Here is a 20,035-nt window from a genome sequence, read left to right as displayed (position 1 = left end):
GCTAAATTTTGACATAAATGTAAGTTAATTCCTTTACAATTTTAACTTTTAACTCAGTGTGGATCAAAAGCTTGTCTCTCTCACCAACAGAAGTTGGTCCAATAAAAGATACTACCTCCCCCACCTTGTCTCTTAACTCCAGGGACAGTCTAATCTTAGGTCACTCAGATTGCTATGTTATGACGCTACTTCAGGTCTTACAGGGTTTTTTGTATCTATCGGATTTCAATTTCAGAAGAATTAACTTCAGTGATCCCTAGTAAATTCATTCTGAAATTTCTATTTGATTAACTAGGCCATTGCTATCTACATAAATTAACGGTGTGTGTGACACTCTTGTAATAAACGGTATTAATTTAAACTTTTGAAAAACATTGGAATATGCATGACCTATCTAAATATTTATCTTACACTTCAATGTGTAACATTCACATCTAATGTGATTTTTTTTCTTATTTCTATCATTTGTCTTGGGCAAAACTTTTCAAATGTACCACCTATTCTGTACAAACTTGACATTTATCTCTACACTACTATGTGGGACTTAAACTGAATCCCCTGCACTTTGGCTTGAAAAATTTAGCAATGAAGAGTTCTGAGGACAGTGGTTCAAGTACTGTCCTGTTTGCCCAGTTAATGGGATCAAACCAGCTCTGTCCTTCTTGGATTGGTTCTCTGTTTTCTCATGATCATGTAAGAGACTTTTTGAGAGGATACACCCTTAAATACAAGGCAGTCTGAGGGTTACAATTTAAAGCATTTATCAACATTGTTTACAAGATTCAGTTTATTGAACTGAGGGGAAAAAATTGCACAGAAACTGCATAGTAAGGTAGTGGTGTAAAGCGCTTAAATAGATAACTTGATAGCTGTGCTTAAAGGTTGAATTAAGGTTTAGTTAAGTCTATAAATTTCTTGGCCTGTCTCATCACCTCATCCCCACTCCTAGATTGCCCATTTCCACCACACCAAGCACGGGTTTCCTATCCTCGCTTTCAGTGCCCTCCATCATTTAGGCTTCAAGTTGCCAGGATAACTTCTTCTTATGACATTTTATCACCCTCTTTCACTCTGCTGGTGACATTGGCCTTGATCAACCACTTTTCCAACAAGCATCTCTCGCATTCTGCCATGACTCCCTTTATGTTTGGGAAGAGAGCTTCTCACTAAAGTTCACAAATGACCACCTGAGTCTCTTAAATTCTCCTTAAAACCTATGTTTTCTGTGATGTCTGTAGGTACTGCTACTGTTAGAATAATAAATACTGTACAAATAATATACAAATAACTTCAACATGTGCTTCGGGCTTTTATGGGATTCTCCCTTTGGCTTCAGTCCAATTCTACTGGCTTCAGTGGGCATTGGATTAGGCCCACAATATGCAGGATTTTCGTGTTTAATTTCCCACAGTCGATTTACCCACAGATGAAGAGTGATGAATACTGCTATCATTCACATCTCTTGGGGAAATAGCCTATGCAGAAGCCTTCTTTCCCTGGATAGTTGCCTTTCTTCTCTCATTCAAATTAATTCTCACCTCTCTCATTCTTATAGATTAAAAAAATTGTAGAGAAAAGTATTCTATTGGAGACCTAGCCCACTTTTAATCTAAAAGGTAAAGCTTTAATTTTCTTCTTCGTGTGCTTGCTCATGTTGATTCCATTCCAGGTGTGCGCGCGCTTATATGCGCGGTTGTCGGAGATTTTGCCTTAATGGTATTTGTAGGGTTGGCAGTGGTGCCCCCTTGAGTGCTGTTCTCATGCGCTGATATATGAGGCGACACCGACCCTACACCCTCTCAGTTCCTTCTTACCGCCCAGGGTGGTTAGTCAGAGTGCCTTCCCTTGCATTGCAAGGGCTAGTGATTTTTCGCCTACTGATTTAGACTCTTGTAAATAGCTTGTGTATAGTATTTAGTGTTAAGTGTAGTTAGTAGTTAGCAGCTAGGGTCCCAGTGGGGACTTTGTCCCAGGCGGGACATGCCCCGGTCTCCCAGGTTTAAGCCCTGCGCAGAGTGCAACAGGCCTATGCCTATAAGTGACCCCCATAGCAGCTGCCTCAAGTGCTTAGGGGAGTCACAAGTTAGGGACAAGTGCCGAATTTGTAAAAACTTCCGGCCCCGCAGGCAAAAGGAATGGGATATTTGGCTATGGGTCTCTCATAAATATAGAGGGAAGGCTAACCACTTTTAAATCCCTCCTGGCCAGAGGAAAAAACCTTTCACTTGTAAAGGGTTAAGAAGCTAGAGATAACCTTGCTGGCACCAGACCAAAATGACCAATGAGGAGACAAGATACTTTCAAAGCTGGAGCGTATGGAGGGGAGCAAAGGGTTCTCTCTGTGTGTTTTTGCCCGGACCAGAGCAGGAATGCTGGTTAGAACTCCTGTAAAGGGGTAATAAGCAATCTAGTTAAATATGCGTTAGATTCTGTTTTGTTTAAATGGCTGATAAAATAAGTTGTGCTGAATGGAATGTATATTCCGGTTTTTGTGTCTTTTTGTAACTTAAGGTTTTGCCTAGAGGGATTCTCTATGTTTTGAATCTGATTACCTTGTAAGGTATTTACCATCCTGATTTTACAGAGGTGATTCTTTTACTTTTTCTTCAATTAAAATTCTTCTTTTAAGAACCTGATTGCTTTTTCATTGTTCTTAAGATCCAAGGGTTTGGGTCTGTGTTCACATATGCAAATTGGTGAGGATTTTTATCAAGCCTTCCCCAGGAAAGGGGGTGTAGAGTTTGGGAGGATTTTTTGGGGGGAAAGACATTTCCAAGCGGGCTCTTTCCCGGTTATATATTTATTAGACACTTGGTGGTGACAGCAATAAAGTCCAGGGGCAAAAGGTAAAATAGTTTGTACCTTGGGGAAGTTTTAACTGAAGCTGGTAAAAATAAGCTTAGGGGGTTTTTCATGCAGGTCCCCACAACTGTACCCTAGAGTTCAGAGTGGGGAAGGAACCTTGACAGGGTTTTCCTCATGGAGTCCGCCCTGCATCCGGCCTCTGTGCAGCCCCATCAGGACTTGCCAAGTTCCTCGGCCTCACTGCGTAGTGTGCCCCAGGCCTTGGGCTCCGCCTGGCACCATTCCCCAGTGCCCAAAAAGACCAAAAATAATGGATCCCCAGCACTGGGCAAAACAGGCCATGGTCACTGGGCCATGCACTCATGCCTCCCCAGTCCGGTCTTTAGCCTTGTGAAAGGTCCACCACCGACTCCCAGGAGTGGCATGGGACCAAAAAACCTGATGGTACTGACGCCGTCACAGACTCTCTGGTGCTGAGAGCGCACAGGTCTCTGCCCTCACCACCGATGCAGCATGTGCCTCAGGAACTGACAAAGGCCCCCCATGAGGGCAAGCCAGCCACTAAAACCCCTCAGGGCAGTGGGGTGCCGCCGTTCCCACAAGATGAAGCAGTGCTCTCCATCTCTGCTGCTGATTGCTGGAGTCACAGCCCTGACCCTCTGGGGCTTACCCTCAATCGCTGCAGTCTTACACGGATCCCCCAGAGCAAGACGCAGGTCTCCGTATTACTGACGCCACTCGCCTTCCTGCTGGTTGTCATTTCAGAGCAGGTCCCAGTTGCCTGCCTTGTGGAAGTGCTCCCGTCGTGTCTCTGGTCCCCTCGATACTGGCACCAATGACGTCTGGGCACCGGTCTCCGACAGCAATGGTCAGCAAAGAAACCCAGCCGTTCATGGCCCCACTGTGGTCACCAGAAGATGATTTCTCCAGCACAGAAGCCCAGTTCAGTCCCTCGCTCAGACTGCACTGGCGCAAATGGGCACCCGAGGCTGCATCGACGTCTATGGTGCTGATTTGGTAGCATGGCCAGCACAGTGGCCTTATTGCTGCGTGTGGGGAACATTGGTTATGGCAATGCCCCCTTCACATCGCTCATTGGCTGCTGCCTCGTAGTGACAGCTGGTAGCACCGATGGAACCAGGCTCAGTGCACGAGGCACGCTCAGTGGTAGAGTCACAGGGAATTGTGCCCACCCCTGAGCCTCCCTCTCCTGTGTAGAAAGATGTCCAGAGCCTCCCCCAGATGTTCAATCATCATCCTCATCCCTGGATGAGGTGGTTGCGGGACACTTGAGGGTCAGCTGGCCGGACAATTTAAAAATACAGCAAGCCCTGCTGAGTCAGGTGGCTGAGAACTTAGGCCTGGAGGTGGAGGAAATGGCTGAGCAGGCAGACACCTTGTTTAATGTCCTGTTAGCCTCTACCCCAACCTGTGTTGCACTACCGGTGCATGACGGTGTCCTTAAGATTGCCAAGCCTCTGGCAAACTTTCCTCCATTCCTCCCTCCTCAAAAAGGGCTGAAAAGAAATACTTTGTCCGGGCCAAGGGATTTGAATACCTCTACACCCACGCCCCCCCCCCAGACTTGGTAGCGGTCTCTGTGGCTAATGAAAGAGACAAACGGGCATACCAGCGCAACCCCCAAAACTAAAGAGGCCAAATGATTGGATCTGTTTGGAAGAAAAATGTATTCATCGGCCAGTTTGCAGTTCCGGGTGGCAAACCACAACTTTAACTTATGGGACTCCCTCCATAAGTTCAAGGGGTCCCTTCCACAGGGTTTGGTCCAGGAATTTGGCACCCTGGTGGAGAGCTCTATGGCTACCAGGTGATCCCTCCAGATGACGTGGGTTGCGGTGGACTTGGCAGCCGGGTGGTTGTCTCAGCGGTTGTAATGAGGTGCAGTTCCTGGCTTCAGACTTCAGGTCTCTCCCAAGAAATGCAGACCTCGATCCAGGATCTCCCATTCGATGGGAGTGGTCTCTTTCTGACCAGATGGCTGTGAGGGTGCATGAGCTAAAAGACACCAGGGCCACCCTTCGTTCGCTGGGCATGCATACAGCCTGTGAGAAAGCAGTTCCGGCCGCCAACGCTGCCTGGGCCTTGGCAGTCTCTTCCGGGATCTGCAAGAAGAAACAGAAACGCTAATTTCAGCTGGCCTCACCCTTCTTCCTCCTGCTTACCCCCGCAGCCCGCCCTGGCAAAACATCCTGGGGGCCAGAAGTGCTTGTTTTGAGGGTGCAGTTGAGAGTGACGCTTTCCCAGTCACCTCCCAGGACCCACCCTGGTCTTTCCTCACCCGTCTTCATCCCTTCCGTTCGACCTGGTCCCAAGTCACTTCGGACAGGGGTGCTATACATAATGTCTCAAAGTCGCACCATGCAGTTTTTGGCTGCCCCTCCCTCCCACTCCTTCTCCTTCCTGTCCTTCTCACGAGCAACTCCTGTGTCAAGAGGCTGAGAACCTCCTGCGCCTGGGAATGGTGGAGGTGGTCCCTTGGGACATGAAGGGAAAGGGGTTCTGCTCCCACTACTTCCTAATCCCAAAAGCAAAAGGGGGCCTCAGACCCATTCTAGACCTGCGACATCTCAACAAGTCTCTCAAAAAGTTGAAGTTTTGCATGGTCTCCCTGGCTTCCATCATTCCCTCCCTGGATCTGGGAGACTGGTTTGCCACCCTCAACTTGAAGAATGTCTATTTCTATATCTCCATATTCCAAGGTGCTAGACATTTCCTCCGTTTTATAGTGGGCGAATGCCATTTCCAATTCATTGCATTCCCCTTTGGCCTCTCATTGCCTCCAAGGGTCTTCACAAAATGTATGGCGCCAGTGGCTGCTTACCTCCGATGTCAAGGGGTCCAGGTCTTCCCGTGTCTCGATGACTGGCTCATCAAGGACAGGTCTTGGGACCAAGTGCAGAGGAGCCTCCATTTGGTTCGTTCCACCTGCCATGACCTAGGTCTGTTGATAGATGAGAAAAAAATCCACCTTAAGGCCAGTTCAATGCATAGAGTTCATAGGGGTGGTTCTCGATTCCACACTAGCCTTCCTCCCAGAGCTGAGTTTTTTCCGGACATGTCGGACCTGATCTCCCTTGTGAAGAACCACCTGCTCACTATGGCTCACCTGCCTGGAGTTGCTGGGCCACATGGCCGCCTGTATATACGTGGACAGTCATGTCAGGCTATACTTCTGGCCTCTGCAAGCATGGCTGGCATTGGTTTACACCCCCAACAGACGCGATCTAGACTGGGTGGTCAGGGTGCCAGATAACATCCTGTCACCCCTCGGTTGGACGCTGGGTCGGTGTTGGCAAGAGTCCCCTTTGTGATCTCATCCCTATTGGTGACCCTGGTCTACAACACTTTGGACCTGGGCTAGGGAGCGGTGGAGGAGGCACTGAACCTGGGCGAGGTAAGCACCTAGGGCTGACCCATTGCGGGACAGTCTGGCCCACCACATCGTCAGGGAGCTCAGAATGGGTCATCTGGCCTGCCAGGCTTTCTTACCCCACCTAAGGGGCACGGTGGTGCAGGTCCTCATGGAGAATACCACAGCGATGTATTACATCAACAGACATGGCAGAACCAGGTTGTCAGCCCTTTGCCAAGAAGCTCTCCGCCTTTGGGACTTCTGTGTGTGGCATGCCATTCATGTGGTGGTCGTGCACCTGTCCAGGCCCAAGAATGTGCTAGCAGATCGCCTCAGCAGGACCTTCCTATCCTCCATCGGGAGGTGGCCAGTATGATCTTCTGAAACAGGGGAACTCCCCAGATGGACTTGTTCGTCTCCTGCCAGAACAGGAAATGCCACGTGTTCTGTTCGCTCCAGGGGATGGACAGGGGTTCACTGTCAGATGCTTTCCTTCTTCTGTGGTCAGTAGCCCTGATGTACGCCTTTTCTGTCTATGCCATTGATCCACCGAATCCTTGAGAAGATCAAACAGGACAGGGCGAGGGTTAGCCTTATAGCCCCCGAGTGGCCTTGCTTGCACTGGTTCGGCACGCTGCTGTATCTTTCAGTAGCAGCGCCGCTGCAACTCCCTCTCTGGCAGGATCCGTTGTCCCCGAACCACAGCAGTCTCCTGCACCCGAGCCTGGAAGTGTTTAACTTGACAGTGTGGCTGCTGCTTGGCTAAATGCAGAAGAGCAAGAATGTTCGACCTGGGTACAACAGGTCTTGCTGGGTAGCAGAAAACCCTCCACCAGAGTGACCTACCAGGCAAAGTGGAAAAGATTCATGTGCTGAGCCTCAGATCGGTGCGTCAGGGCTGAGCAGGCCTCTTGTAAGTGACCTTGGACTATCTTCTGCACCTCAAACTTCCGGGCTTGTCCCTGTCGTCAGTTAGGATCTGCCTGGCTGCTATTTCGGCTTTCCATTCTAAGGCAGGTCAGTTTTCTCTCACAAACTGACGGCCCGCTTCTTGAGAGGTCTGGATCGTGTGTACCCTCACGTCTGGGATCCTGACCCTCCCTGGGATTTAAATTTTGTGCTATTGAGGCTCGTGGGGCCTCCCTTCAAGCCTCTTGCTTCCTGCTCTCTTCTCCTTCTCTCCTGGAAGGTTGTGTCCCGGGTGGCGATTGCATCCACCCACAGTGTGTCTGAGATCAGGTAACTTGCGTTAGAACCACCTTATATGGTATTCTACAAGGACGAGGTCTGGTTGTGGCCGCACCCAGCCCACGGTAGTCTCCCAGTTTCATACCGGCCAAGATATTTTCTTACCGGTCGTCTTTCCAAAGCCCCATGATTCTGAAGAGGAGTGCAGGTTGCGTGCCCTGGATGTCCGGAGTGCGGTGGCCTTCTGTATTGACAGGACATGGCTTTTCTGTAAGTCAACGCAGCTGTTTCTTGCGGAGGCAGACAGGATAAAAGGTTGCCGAGTGTCTGCTCAGAGGATCTCGTCCTGGCTCTCAGCTTGCATCCAATACTGTTATAAGCAGGTGAGTGTGACTCCACTGGCGATAGTCAAAGCATGCTTGACTAGAGCACAAGCATCATCAGCAACCACCTTGGCTCAGATGCCAATCCAAGAGATCTGAAGAGCGGCCACCTAGTCATCTCTCCACACATTTACATCGCATTACGCACTTACTCAGCAGGCCCGAGACAATGCTGGCTTTGGTAGAGCACTATTGCAAGCTGCATAACCGTGAACTCTGAGCCCACCTCCATGAAAACTGCTTGTCAATTCCATTCTAGGTGACTCATATGAGCAAGCACTCAAAGAATTAAAACCGGTTACCTACCTTTTGTAACTGTTGTTCTTTGAGATGTTGCTCCTGTCCATTCCATTACCTGCCCTCGTGCCCCTTTGTCAGAGTTGCCATCAAGCACGAACTGAGAGGACATAGGGTCGGCCATGCCTGATATACTGGCGTATGAGTGCGGCATAAGAACGGCCATACTGGGTCAGACCAAAGGTCCATCCAACTCAATATCCTGTCTGCCAACAGTGGCCAATGCCAGGTGCCCCAGAGGGAGTGAACCTAACAGGTAATCATCAACTCAAAGGGACGCCACTGCCAACTATACGGATACCGCTAAGGCAAAAATCTCCGCACATGTGCATGCGTGCACACCTAGAATGGAATGGACATGAGCAACACATCTTGAACAGTTACAAAAGGTAGGTAACTATTTTTTCCACTAAAGTTGTGGGACTGTTCGTGCTAACTGAAAAAACATCGGAGTGATTACTAGGTCAAATACCCAACGCAGACACAGAACACTGGATCCAATTTGGAGGGCCTCATAGGTTTTCACATGGTATTTTTTTTTTTAATCTATTTTGACTTTAGCTTTGAGGTAAATAAGCATGAAGTGGCATTGGCTTGGAAAATCACAATGCCTGAATATACAGCTGGATAAAGGAATAAGATATACAATTTATTAAAACTTTATAATTTGAGCTATAGTTATATGAAATCTACATAAATATTTGGGGTTCTTCTTAAATACATGCTTTTGTTTATGCTTGGGAGAATGGGGTGTAACAAGATGGAATTTTGACTTTGCTACTTGTATAATTTTGGGTGACATTGGCATACTGAAACATCTTGGGAGTGAATCACTCTCTAGGAAGAGGTTGAGTCAGTATTTTCTTGAATAGCAAAGGATTAAACCTCCATCAAGAAGCCTAACAAATGAAATGCCTTTCTCATTTCCATTGTCACATTGCTCTAAATGTTGTTGTAAAGTAGAAGTTGGATTTACTTTTTGTCTATACCTTGTGTAGTTCCTTTTCAGGGACAGAACATTTAACTTGTGAACCAATTATGGCTGAGTCTTTACCGTATGTGTCAGTTTTGTCAGATGGAAGGTGATTGTTGGAGCAAAGTAAAGAGGTTAAAAAGTAAAAACTGATCTGGTTCATCAGCTGCTGCTCTCAGAATACCAATTCTGAGCGCACTATATAGTAAAGAACAGAATTATCAGACAGACAGATGCACACAATATGTTGGGGAAGAGTTAGTATGGCTTTCGTAAGTGGAAATAATGCCTCCTCAGTCATTTAGAAATCTTTGAGGGGATCAGCAAGCATGTGGGCAAGGGTGATCCAGGGGATATACTGTACTTGGACTTTCAGAAAGCCTTTGACAAGATCCCTCATCAAAGATTTTTAAGCAAAGCAAGCAGTCGTGAGATAAGAGGGTAGGTCCTCTCATGAATCAGTACCTGGTTAAAAGATGGGAAATAAAAGGTAGGAATAAATGGTCAGTTTTCACAGTGTAGAGGGGTAAGTAGCGGCATCCCCCAAGGATCTGTACTGGGGCCAGTTGTTCAACATATTCATAAATGATCTGGAAAAAACACATCAGTGAGGTGGCAAAGTTTGCAGACAATATAAAATTATAGTTAAATCCAAAGCTGACTGTGAAAACTGACAAAGGGAATCTTACAAAATTGGGTGACTGAGGAACAAAATGGCAGATGAAATTCATTGTTGATAAATTCAGAATAATGCATGCTGACAAGCGGAATCCCAAATATACATATAAAATGGTGGTGTCTAAATTAGCTGTTACCATTCAAGAAAGATCTTGTAGTTATTGCAGATGGTTCTCTGAAAACATATGCCCAATGTGCAGTGGAAGTGCACAAAGCTAACAATGTTAGGAACCATTAGGAAAGGGCTAGTTAATAAGACAGAAAATATGCTGTTGCTATATAAATCCTTGGTATGCCACACCTTGAATACTGCATGCAGTTCTAGCCACCCCATCTCAAACAAGATATATTAGAATTGGGAAAGGTACAGAGAAGGGCACCAAAAATGATTAGGGGTATGGAACAACTTCCATGCAAGGAGAGATTAAAAAGACTTGAACTGTTCAGATTAGAAAAGAGATGACTGAGGGGAGGGAGATATTAGAGGTCTATAAAATCACGAATGTTATGAAGAAAGTGAATAGGGAAGTATTATTTACTCCTTTGCATAACCCAAGAACCAGGGGTCACCCAATGAAATTAATAGGCATCGGTTTAAAACAAATATAAAGAAATACTTCTTCACACAATGCACAGCCAACCTGTGGAACTTGTTGCCAGGGGACATTGTGAAGGCCAAAAATATAGGTCGGCTAGAAAAAAAAAATTAGATAAGTTCATGGAGGTTAGGCCCATCAATGGCTATTAGCCAAGATGGTCAGGGGGACAACTGCATGCTTTGGGTTTCCCTAAGCCTCTGATTGCTAGAAGCTGGGACTGGTCGATGGGATGGATCACTCAATAAATTGCCCTATTCAGTTCATTGCCTCTGAAGTATCTGGCACCGGCCACTCTCAGATGTTAGGATACCATTGGTCTGACCCTGTTAGGCCATTCTTATGCGAATTACAGGCCAGGATAGAATGGTCTATATGTACAGTATATGTATGGGTTTGTGCTGGGTAAATATCTGAAATGGAATCCCAGCAGAGACCCAGGAAGCAGCTCAGTATTTGTACATGGAGTAAATTGAGTCAGACAAGATTTGCAATCTGTGTGGATCTCCCTAGATTAGTTCAGTACACAGTATTAAACTCTAGCACTTGATTATTTTTTTTTTTGTACAGTGACTTTCTGACATACATACAGCTTCACTTACAATTTAAAAATAGCTATATTCACGATATAACCTGAGATTTAATCTTTGCTGGAACAAGTCTTAGTGTATTAGGCAAATTTACAGCTTGATGATATGATGATCCTGTTTGTGTATTTTGTCTTGTAAATTTTGTTTCTTGTAGATGGATTGTCTCTTAAGAAAAACAAAATTGCAAATTCTGTATTTTTTAATATAGCACTTTTTTCTAACCTATTTTAGGTGTCAAAACATAAAGATGGAAAAGAGCAGAGTGAAGTTGTATCACCATTGGAGGAAGAAGAAACATTCTCTTGGCCTGGTCCAAAAACAGTTGTGTTAAGGAGGACGTCTCAGGGTTTTGGTTTTACCTTAAGACACTTCATTGTCTACCCTCCCGAGTCTGCTGTTCACTTTTCTTTTAAAGTAAGTGAAATGAATGAGTGATATTTTTCAAAACACCTCCATATTTCAGAAACAGAGCATTATGATGCTTTGTTGGGTTTTTGTTTTCTTTTTTTCTTTCTTTTTTACTCCTTAGGGATGTGTGGCAATTAGGAAAAATGATCCATGTCAAAATAATAATCTCTTTTAAGATAATAAAAGCTTTCCTGTTTCCGTGAGTGTAAATCTTACACTGATGTGAAAAACCTTCATGCGCGCTAATAAATGTCAGGCTCATTTGCTCTCTCCTTCAGTACAAACTCCTTGATCTGCTTTATTCTCACAAAGTGTACGCTTCCTTAGATAGATTACTGTTGCACTATTGCACTACTCTTCTCACTTAAGTCACAGACTAAAGTCTTCCTCCTGTTTTTAATTCTTTCCCTTTCAAAATACTACGGCCCATCAGTGTGGGCCTGAGACTTTATTTTTGACTTCCGTTGACAGAAACGGAAAATAATTATATGAAAAGGATAATTTAAAGATCTTCTGTTTTTCAAAACATTTTGTTTGGTTACTAATAAGTGCAGTAATACTTTGTTACTGTAAAACTTGAATGTATTGCTGCCAAACTTGGCAAATTTTTGACATAAAATTATTGACACATCTGTCCAGATTTTTTAAAAAAAAAACACAGTTTAATCAAAAGTGTCTGTATCACGATGTCACATTTAGAGAACAACCTGGAAAAAGTAGTAAACAATACAAGGTAGGAAATCTGCTTCACTTTTCATTCATTTACATCTGAAGTTAATGTGTGCTATAAAGACAGTTTTCATGATTCTTTTATTTACGTGTTATCTACTGAAAAGGGCTAGAGCCTTTCAGTTCTCAATTAGCCAGGAGAGACACAAGATATGTATTTGTATATTCTAGAAATGACCCAACTTGATTATCATACACATTGTAAGGAGAGCGATCACTTTAGATAAGCTATTAGCAGCAGGAGAGTGGGATGGGAGGAGGTATTTTTTCATGCTTCGTGTGAATATAAAAAGATGTCCTACACTTTCCACAGTATGCATCCAATGAAGTGAGCTGTAGCTCACGAAAGCTTATGCTCAAATAAATTGGTTAGTCTCTAAGGTGCCACAAGTACTCCTTTTGTTTTTGCGAATACAGACTAACACGGCTGTTTACTCTGAAACCTGTCTATATAGTACGTTGGTTTTTCTCAAATAACATGAATTACTGTCTATTGCTGTAACATTCTAAGTGTTCAGTTGTATTCAATGGGTAAAAAAAAGTGTGTATTTTACTGATAGAAAACAGTGAGACAATTTTGGTGATCTAGTTAGCATTACTTTATTCATAAAATAACATTTTTGTTACTCTTCCAAGGATATGGGTTCACATAGTGCATGCAACCATTGGGTGTTCCTCCTGGCCCTGTCTGCCAGGCAAGGAGCCAGGCAAGAACAAAAAAAGTTTTGGCTCCCAGTTCTCTGTTTGGCTCTTCCTAGACTCTGCTCCCTAGTTGTTTCCTGCCTCCCTGCACAAAGGTAGCTGGAGTTTCCTGGCTGAAGCTTTCTTTTGTATCTGCGTGCCTTGGGTGGCTACCAGACTCCTTATGGAGTAGAAGAAACTGGGCAGGAAAGCTTTGCCACTCTTGCTCCAAATCACTATAGCAGTCTGTTGTGGTTTGCATTCTGTGCCTGAGCCCTTCCACTGACAGACTTGTTGAAGCCAGCCAGCAGCAGAAATTGCTAGCTAGTCGGAATCAGGTGATCATAACATGTTTCCCTGTTCTGCAGTACAGAATGATCAGCAGGGGGTCAGCCAAGAGATTTCTCTGGATGGATTCCAGTTTGAAGCAGAGGTAGAAGGGAGTGAGGAAGTTTTGTCCGTGCTGAACAAGGTTTATGCAGCCTTGTTGCTTCCTCCTGACAGAGACCATTTTTGTAGTCTCCAACAAGAAACCTCAGCAGGTCACTTCTCTTCACTTATCCAGCTCTCCAGTCTTCTCCAGAGGCTCTTTTGGGTTCTCTTGGGTTATTAAACATATGCTTCCAGGGAAATCCCAGAGGAAGGGGAAGTGGACAGATCTACTTTTATCCCATTCTAGTTGTATGTCTTCAGCTCCTTCTGCCTTTGCTTCTGACAGCTTTTCGGAGAGCCAAAGGAGTGTGTCCCCACTGGAATGAGCCATTCTGGTGCCTCACATCTAAGGCTTTAAATATTTTTTCAGTGGAGTTTGAGGCCTGAGTTGAGATGCTAGGATCCCCATGTTCCTGCAGCAGGGCTGTTAGGCACTCATCTTCCTTAATCCTTTTCTGTCTCTGAAATGTTGGAAATGGTTTCTCCATTCCATTATGACTCTTGCTTCAAACAGGAAATTATGGGGTTAGGGAGCACTTACATATTTATGGCTGCCTGCTTATCCTCTTCATTCATAGTGGCCATTCAGTTGTTGACTGAACTTCAGTCAGACAAACTCACAAATTGATCTACAAGAATCTCTCATGCTGGCTTTTGGCAGTCAACAGCCTAAATGACCTGCCTCAGGACTCTGAGTAGGAGCCAATATCATGGTTTCTTCTTCCATTCTGGTTTTGGTGAAGTGGCAGAAGGAAGAGGAATAAGTCTTTAAAATCTCATACATCGTCTTTTCTGGAGACCCAAGACTTCTCATACACCTCTGTGTCTCCCTATCCCACTAGAGATTTATAAGGTTCTTAGTGGGTCACTTTCACTTCCAAAATATCCCTCTGCCAGTCCATCTTATCAATATCCCCTGCCTAAACCCTCACGGAGATCATGGTGGTAATTTCGGCTGCTCTCACACTGGAAGGCTTCTTTATGATCCCATACCTGGATAACTGAGTCATTCAAGCCCAGTCCCTCCAAAAGACCATCCAGGCCCCTTGGGGTCAGGACCATGTCTTTGTTCTGTTTGTACAATGTCTGTCACAATGAGGTTCTGGTCCATGAATGCAGCTCCTAGAGGCCATCGTAATACAAATAAATAGTAATAACAAGCAGTATCCAGATCTCCTCAGGTCATGTTCAAAACCCTGGGATTTGTGTTAAACCTGCATAAAAGCTCACAATCCCAATACCAGAGGCTGATGCTTTTGCGTACAGTCATAGACAGGAAGGAGGCAAAAACATGAACATCCACAGAAAGGATAGAAAAGCTGGAAGCTACCTGACCTGCAAATAGAGAGTTACTAGAGGCTGCCGATCTTGTCATGATCCGGTTCCATGCTCTGTTAAATCGTGTCAGTTCCGTATTCCTTCTTCAGACCCTTGGGGGAGTGCTGAAAGCAAGCTACAGGTTCCCTTGGCAATAAAGGCGTCACTGACCTGGTAGCTACATTGATCCAGTTCCCTAAAGTATTCCCTTCTGTAGGTGCCCCTCAATCTTTCCATTATCACCAGTGGCAACCTGAACTGGTGAGCACCCACTTCCCTTTTAGATTAGTGAAGGAGGAGTTGTTCCTTGGGAAGAGGAGAGGTTTCACATTGACTTGCTAGAACTCAAAGCAGTTAGACATGTCCTGATATCCCTGAACCTTCCAGCAAGTCAGCATGTCCTGATCAGATTGGACTACTCTGTAGAAGCTGCTTTCATAAACCATTGGGGAAAACCAAGAGTCACTTCCTAAGGGAGATGATCTTCCATTACTGAGCAGAGAGGAAATAAAGATCCTTAAGGATTCCTTTCATCTCCTCAGTTCTTTCAACAACCATTCTGCCTGGTTCAGCCACATGCTGGTCCACCCCAGTGAATGAACTCTCCACAAAGAAGCTTTCCAGTCAAGAGTTGCACTGTTTGACATTTCTTGCCTAGTCACATCCAACCTTAATTGTTGAACCACCACACTTCCTACCTCTGATATTGCAGCAGACATGGACTCTGGTATCCTAGCTTAGGACTTGTTTGTGGGCAGCTTTTTTGGGCAGTGAGTCCTTGCCTCTTCCATCCTGATCTCTCTAAAATAAAATGTAGAAAGCCGTGAAAGGAGGCTGGGAGCAAGGAACAGTCTGGGTCTGCGATGGCTTCACCACATCCCAGATTACAAATGATGCTAAGAGTGTCGTTGTTTTTTCAAAAAGTTGTTGGTTTAAATGTAGTAGCTGCAGGAATCCAGACAGGATGTTGGAAATGAAGTTGGCAAGGTACCTTGAAAACACCATCACATGTGCAAGGGTTGAGTGATCTAAAGACAGATAATTCTCTTGCTTACCCTTGCCAATGTAAGGAGCCAGTTTTACTTGGCTAGTATGGACACCCTGGAAAATATTCAAGTTGTGCAGTAAGGAGAACTGAAAGGCAGACTGATATTGTGACATTTTCTATTGTAATAGATTTGAGGAGTTAGGCACGTCCTAAATAGTGCACCTACTAACGTGTGCTGGGTGTTTATCATCAAGTCAGATAAGCTCATTCTGTTTAGACCCACGCTGCTGCGATCCAGCAGTTTCAGGGCACCAAATTCAGTTCAGTTTCTCCAGCATTCAGATGTTTTGAAGTCTTAACAGAAATGGGGAAACTAGGCATAGGATATGGGTTGGGATTGCCAGAGAGCACAGAGATTAAGTGGTTAGATTAAGTCAGTGTTTCTCAAACTTTTTATGCTGGGGACCTCCTTTGGTCTTAAGAAGAAAAAATCGTGACCCCTCCCCCAAAGCTTCAAAAGGTAGGGGGCTGAAGCTGACCGAGGCGCCCCCTCTGGGCGTCACGGCTCCAAGGTTGAGAAACACTGCATTAAGCTGATAGTCAATGCCACCCAAGTAGAGTGTCTCTTAGTTACAGTATAAAAAACCAGCACTGCTCAGTAATAACTGTGACAAAGGCTCTTTTGTCCTAGCACATAGCCAATAAATGGAGAAAGATACGATAGAACCAAAATGTGACCTTCCATTATTTATTTGTTCCTACTAAACTTTCCCAAAAGCAAGCAAAACTTTCTAACGTACCCCAATCTGGAATAGCCTGAGAAAATGGATGAGATTTGCAATGTACCATAAAAGCCAAGAGATTTGGGTTGGATCAGTGATGGAAGTGAGCTCCAGAGTTGGGGGTTCCCCACTAAAAATATTATTCATTCTTTCAGGTCTTAGTCGTACAACTCTAGGGTCAGCCAGTTCAAGTGCCTCCATTGACCTCCCTTATCAGATAAAGAAAGCAATTAAGGCAGTTTCTAAGGTAACCAAGACCCTAACCAAAACTGGCATAGCTCAGAACAAACAGCCTGAATTGCACTGAAAACCAAATGTGAACCTTTGCAGAGTGGAGCACAGGTATAATGCTCTGTGGAACACATGAAATAAGCTGGCAACTGTATTAGTTTGGGTTTCAGTAAATGAGAAGTGTAGCTGCAAGTAGAACTAGAACACAAAGTGGTAATTTAGTGAAAAGGTGACAAACGCATGGGTCACTTTGGCAACGGTCTGCATCCACAAAGATCTGTTAAAGCTTTCTAGTCAGCTGAAAATGTGGTGGTGATGGTTGGGGAGGATGTGGGGAGAGCCATCATTTATTAATTACAATTCACTACACTGTCTCTATTTTTGTTCCATTTTATTGAATATAATGTTGTAATACCTGAATGTGAACAGTAATGGATCAGTAGTATTTATGGAGTATTATTGTCATATATATTAAAGTTGTACCAGAGGCCCCAGTCAGGATCAGGGTCCCGTTGTGCTAGTGCTGTACAAATACACATAAAGACATGGTCCTTTCCCAAAAGAGCTTTTTATCTGAGAAGGCAGGTGACATGTAAAACAAGTGGGAGGCAGATAAATCCAACACAAAATTTTATATACTTCTCTCTCCCTAATATATTGTTGGAGAGATTGGGCATCAGCTGTCCTCATCTGCTTCCCATCTCGCCTTTATTTATTGGCTGGTTTCTTATTTGCATCATGGCAATGACTGGTCTTGAGGAAGTGTGTGGTAGCCTTATGGATCAGTTCAGCAAGGGCATTCCGTGCGTTAAGGGGCAGTGTGAGAGGAGATGTAAGAAGCTGACAAATGGGCAGGCAAGGCTGGTATCATTGTAAAGGTGCCAAGGGGCAACATGATGAAGCAGAGAAGAGTATAATGAACATTCTAATCTGTTTCATTTTTACTAGTGCTAAGTAGCAACAGAAACTTACTTTTAGAAGTGTAGTACTTTCTGCATGTCTGTGTTGTTATGAATGGTGTAATACAACTGAAACAGTACATGCTAAAAAATGTTGCAGCATGTATGGTGAACGTAAAAATGCTTTTAAAAATTGAGAAGCACTTCTTGTACATTTTTTTTTTTTTAAGGATTGAGATCATTGCCTTGATATCATACAAAATCCATTTAATATTAATCTTTTCCAGCTGTTTTATGACTCAGCTGTACATGCCACATGAGGGATTTCCAGTTCTTCACAAATTGATACCAATTTTACAATTGGTAATCTATCAGTATTGTGTTTACTATATCCTATATTAAACTGTTCCCTCTCATAGTTTGGACCCATACTTTTATAGCCTTGGAAAACGAGAATCCAAATATTTAAAGTCTCAAACATTTTTTTGTTTTGTTTGGTTTTTTGTTCAGTGAATTGGGTAGAAACTAGATAAATACAGATTGCCATTACACAATTTTATGCTGCAGTCCTTTTGGGTGATCATAGTTCAAAACATGTTGAACTGTTACAGGAAGCGAGTGCTGTAATAATGACTTTTAACACTAGTTGTTCTCTGGGACAGTGTTTTTGCTGAAATACTGAACAGTCTGTATTGTACAAAAAAGCAAAGGTATACACTTGGCTATTCTCAAAATTAGCCTAATTGATACAATTGTTATAGTATATCTGCTTTTTAGAGATAGACATGTGATCCTTACTAGCTCAATCCTTTTTAAAGTTAAATTTTTGTGTTGAGGTTTTTAAAGCTTCCACAGACTCATTGGTAACTTCTGTGCTGTAATGACAATGTATTGTGATACAGCATTTCTGTATAATCTGCACCACAATGAGGTGTGTTGTAGCTAGAGGGACCTTTCCCTGGTCTATATTGTACCACTGCATATTATAAACTTTCAGGCAAAAAAAATAATTAATTTGGAGTAAAGTTTGGGATGAAAAGCTGTCATTCCAGGAAAACAAAATTAATAGAAGAAAGATGTAGTTTTTTTGTTTTTAATGGAAGCAGCCTGGAAATTTGGAACTAAGGCTCCACTTAAACATATTACACAGGTAAGATTACCAAATAACTTTTAGCTTTGCCTTCACTAGTTCACCTCATTCTGAATGAGGCCATGTCAGCCAAGCAAAGTAAATTCCTAAGCCAAGCTGCTTTAAAAAAAAAAAAAAAAAAAAAGAGAGAGAAAGTTAATAGACTTTTGAAGGGGTTGGAATGGGATTTGTTTTTTTCTTTAATTTTCTTTGGCAGGCTGGGAAGAGACTCCTCGTATTTCTTAATGTCTTTTTGCCTTAAATTTTCCAGAAAAGTTCTACTTCATGACATGTAAGCCCATGTCAGATTCCAAATTGGTAGAAGTTTGGTGAAGTCATGGAGTAGATAAAATCAGCCTTAATATAGAATAGGAGGTTGACCTTAACTGTGGAGTTGCTACTGAATCTCCATATTGACTTTATAACGTGATTCTAGACAGGAAATTGACTATGTAAAAAAGGGAACTACTTATTCAACTTCTCCTTCATATTTTCAAGTTATAGCTGCGTACTTCACTGACGCAACTCTATTTTTAGTTAATATTGAAAAGTCAATGCAAGTATGAGAGAAGGAGCATCATCATCATCCAATTTGTTACCTAAGCTATTCTAAGTGTAGAAACTTATTGATCATATTACAGATCGACAAAGCTTGATTTAGATTTCAGGTGGAGTTTGCAGGATATGCGGTTAGGAAATACTTAAGACTTAAAGTGAACTAATTTTACGATGAGTCATTGATAGACAAAAAATGTGGAACCTCTCCAATTTTAGATGAATTGCACTTTTGCTGTACAGCTTTGCTTTTTGGTATATTTTCTTGAATCAAATAATGCCATGTGACTGCTGCTGTGTGACTTATCAAGGAAGTAAGATGAGATTTGTTTGTTTAAATATACACCTTATCAAGGTTTTCAGTAATTAATGTCTAATTTTAAAAAGTGCTAAACATTCAGCTACCATGAACATCAGACCACTTATTTAGGTGCCTAAGCATGGGTTTGTGAGCCTAACAAGGCACTCATTTTTTTAAAACCTTGTCCATACGTGTTTTCTTCCATTTGGTAAATTTTACATTTTAATTGTATTTTGTTTTTGTTTGGCAGGATGAAGAAAATGGAAATAGAGGAGGTATGCATTTTCATTTTTTTATTTTAGTATTCCTTATTTATCATTCATCAGTGTAACGGGTGTAATGGCTATTTAAGATCTCTGACTTAAAAATTAAGTGTGAGACCGTGCAAGTGTTTTTATTGATCCTCACACGGCTTTGGAGCAGAAGTCCATTAAGCACAAGAGGCGATGTATTCTATCACCCCTAACTCTTTTTAACTTGAAAAGCAGTGTATTATGTAAGTATAGTGGCTATGCTATGAAGTATACTATATAAACTTCATGGAATAACTGTAATACTGTAGCTCTCATATGAGTACTATGTGAGAAACCAACTGGCTTAGCTTTTTAATGCTTAGGCCATGATCCTTCATTATGATCCACACAGATGCAGTCCTGTTGACTTCAGTAGCACTCCACGGAGGTACAGTATACAAATCACA

General features: G+C 43.3%; 1 protein-coding gene across 8 annotated transcripts in view; it reads left to right on the top strand.

Annotated features, from left to right (window-relative positions):
* ARHGAP21 (Rho GTPase activating protein 21) overlaps positions 1–20,035 on the top strand; it is a 195,531-nt gene that overhangs the window by 65,277 nt on the left and 110,219 nt on the right. For 5 of the 8 annotated variants that reach the window (XM_073334265.1, XM_073334264.1, XM_073334268.1 and 2 more), the window contains 3 exons: positions 11,115–11,297; positions 19,586–19,610; positions 19,981–20,016. In XM_073334265.1, the coding sequence (XP_073190366.1) occupies positions 11,115–11,297; positions 19,586–19,610; positions 19,981–20,016 (244 nt within the window). The remainder of the gene's footprint in view (positions 1–11,114; positions 11,298–19,585; positions 19,611–19,980; positions 20,017–20,035) is intronic. The other 3 variants (XM_073334269.1, XM_073334267.1, XM_073334271.1) reach the window with 1 other exon arrangement.

The sequence above is a fragment of the Lepidochelys kempii genome, chromosome 2 (genome assembly GCF_965140265.1).
Source record: "Lepidochelys kempii isolate rLepKem1 chromosome 2, rLepKem1.hap2, whole genome shotgun sequence".
In the NCBI taxonomy this organism is placed as follows: domain Eukaryota; kingdom Metazoa; phylum Chordata; order Testudines; family Cheloniidae; genus Lepidochelys; species Lepidochelys kempii.
The sequence above is the reverse complement of the archived record's forward strand: the minus strand, read 5'-3'. Positions and strand labels throughout refer to the sequence as shown.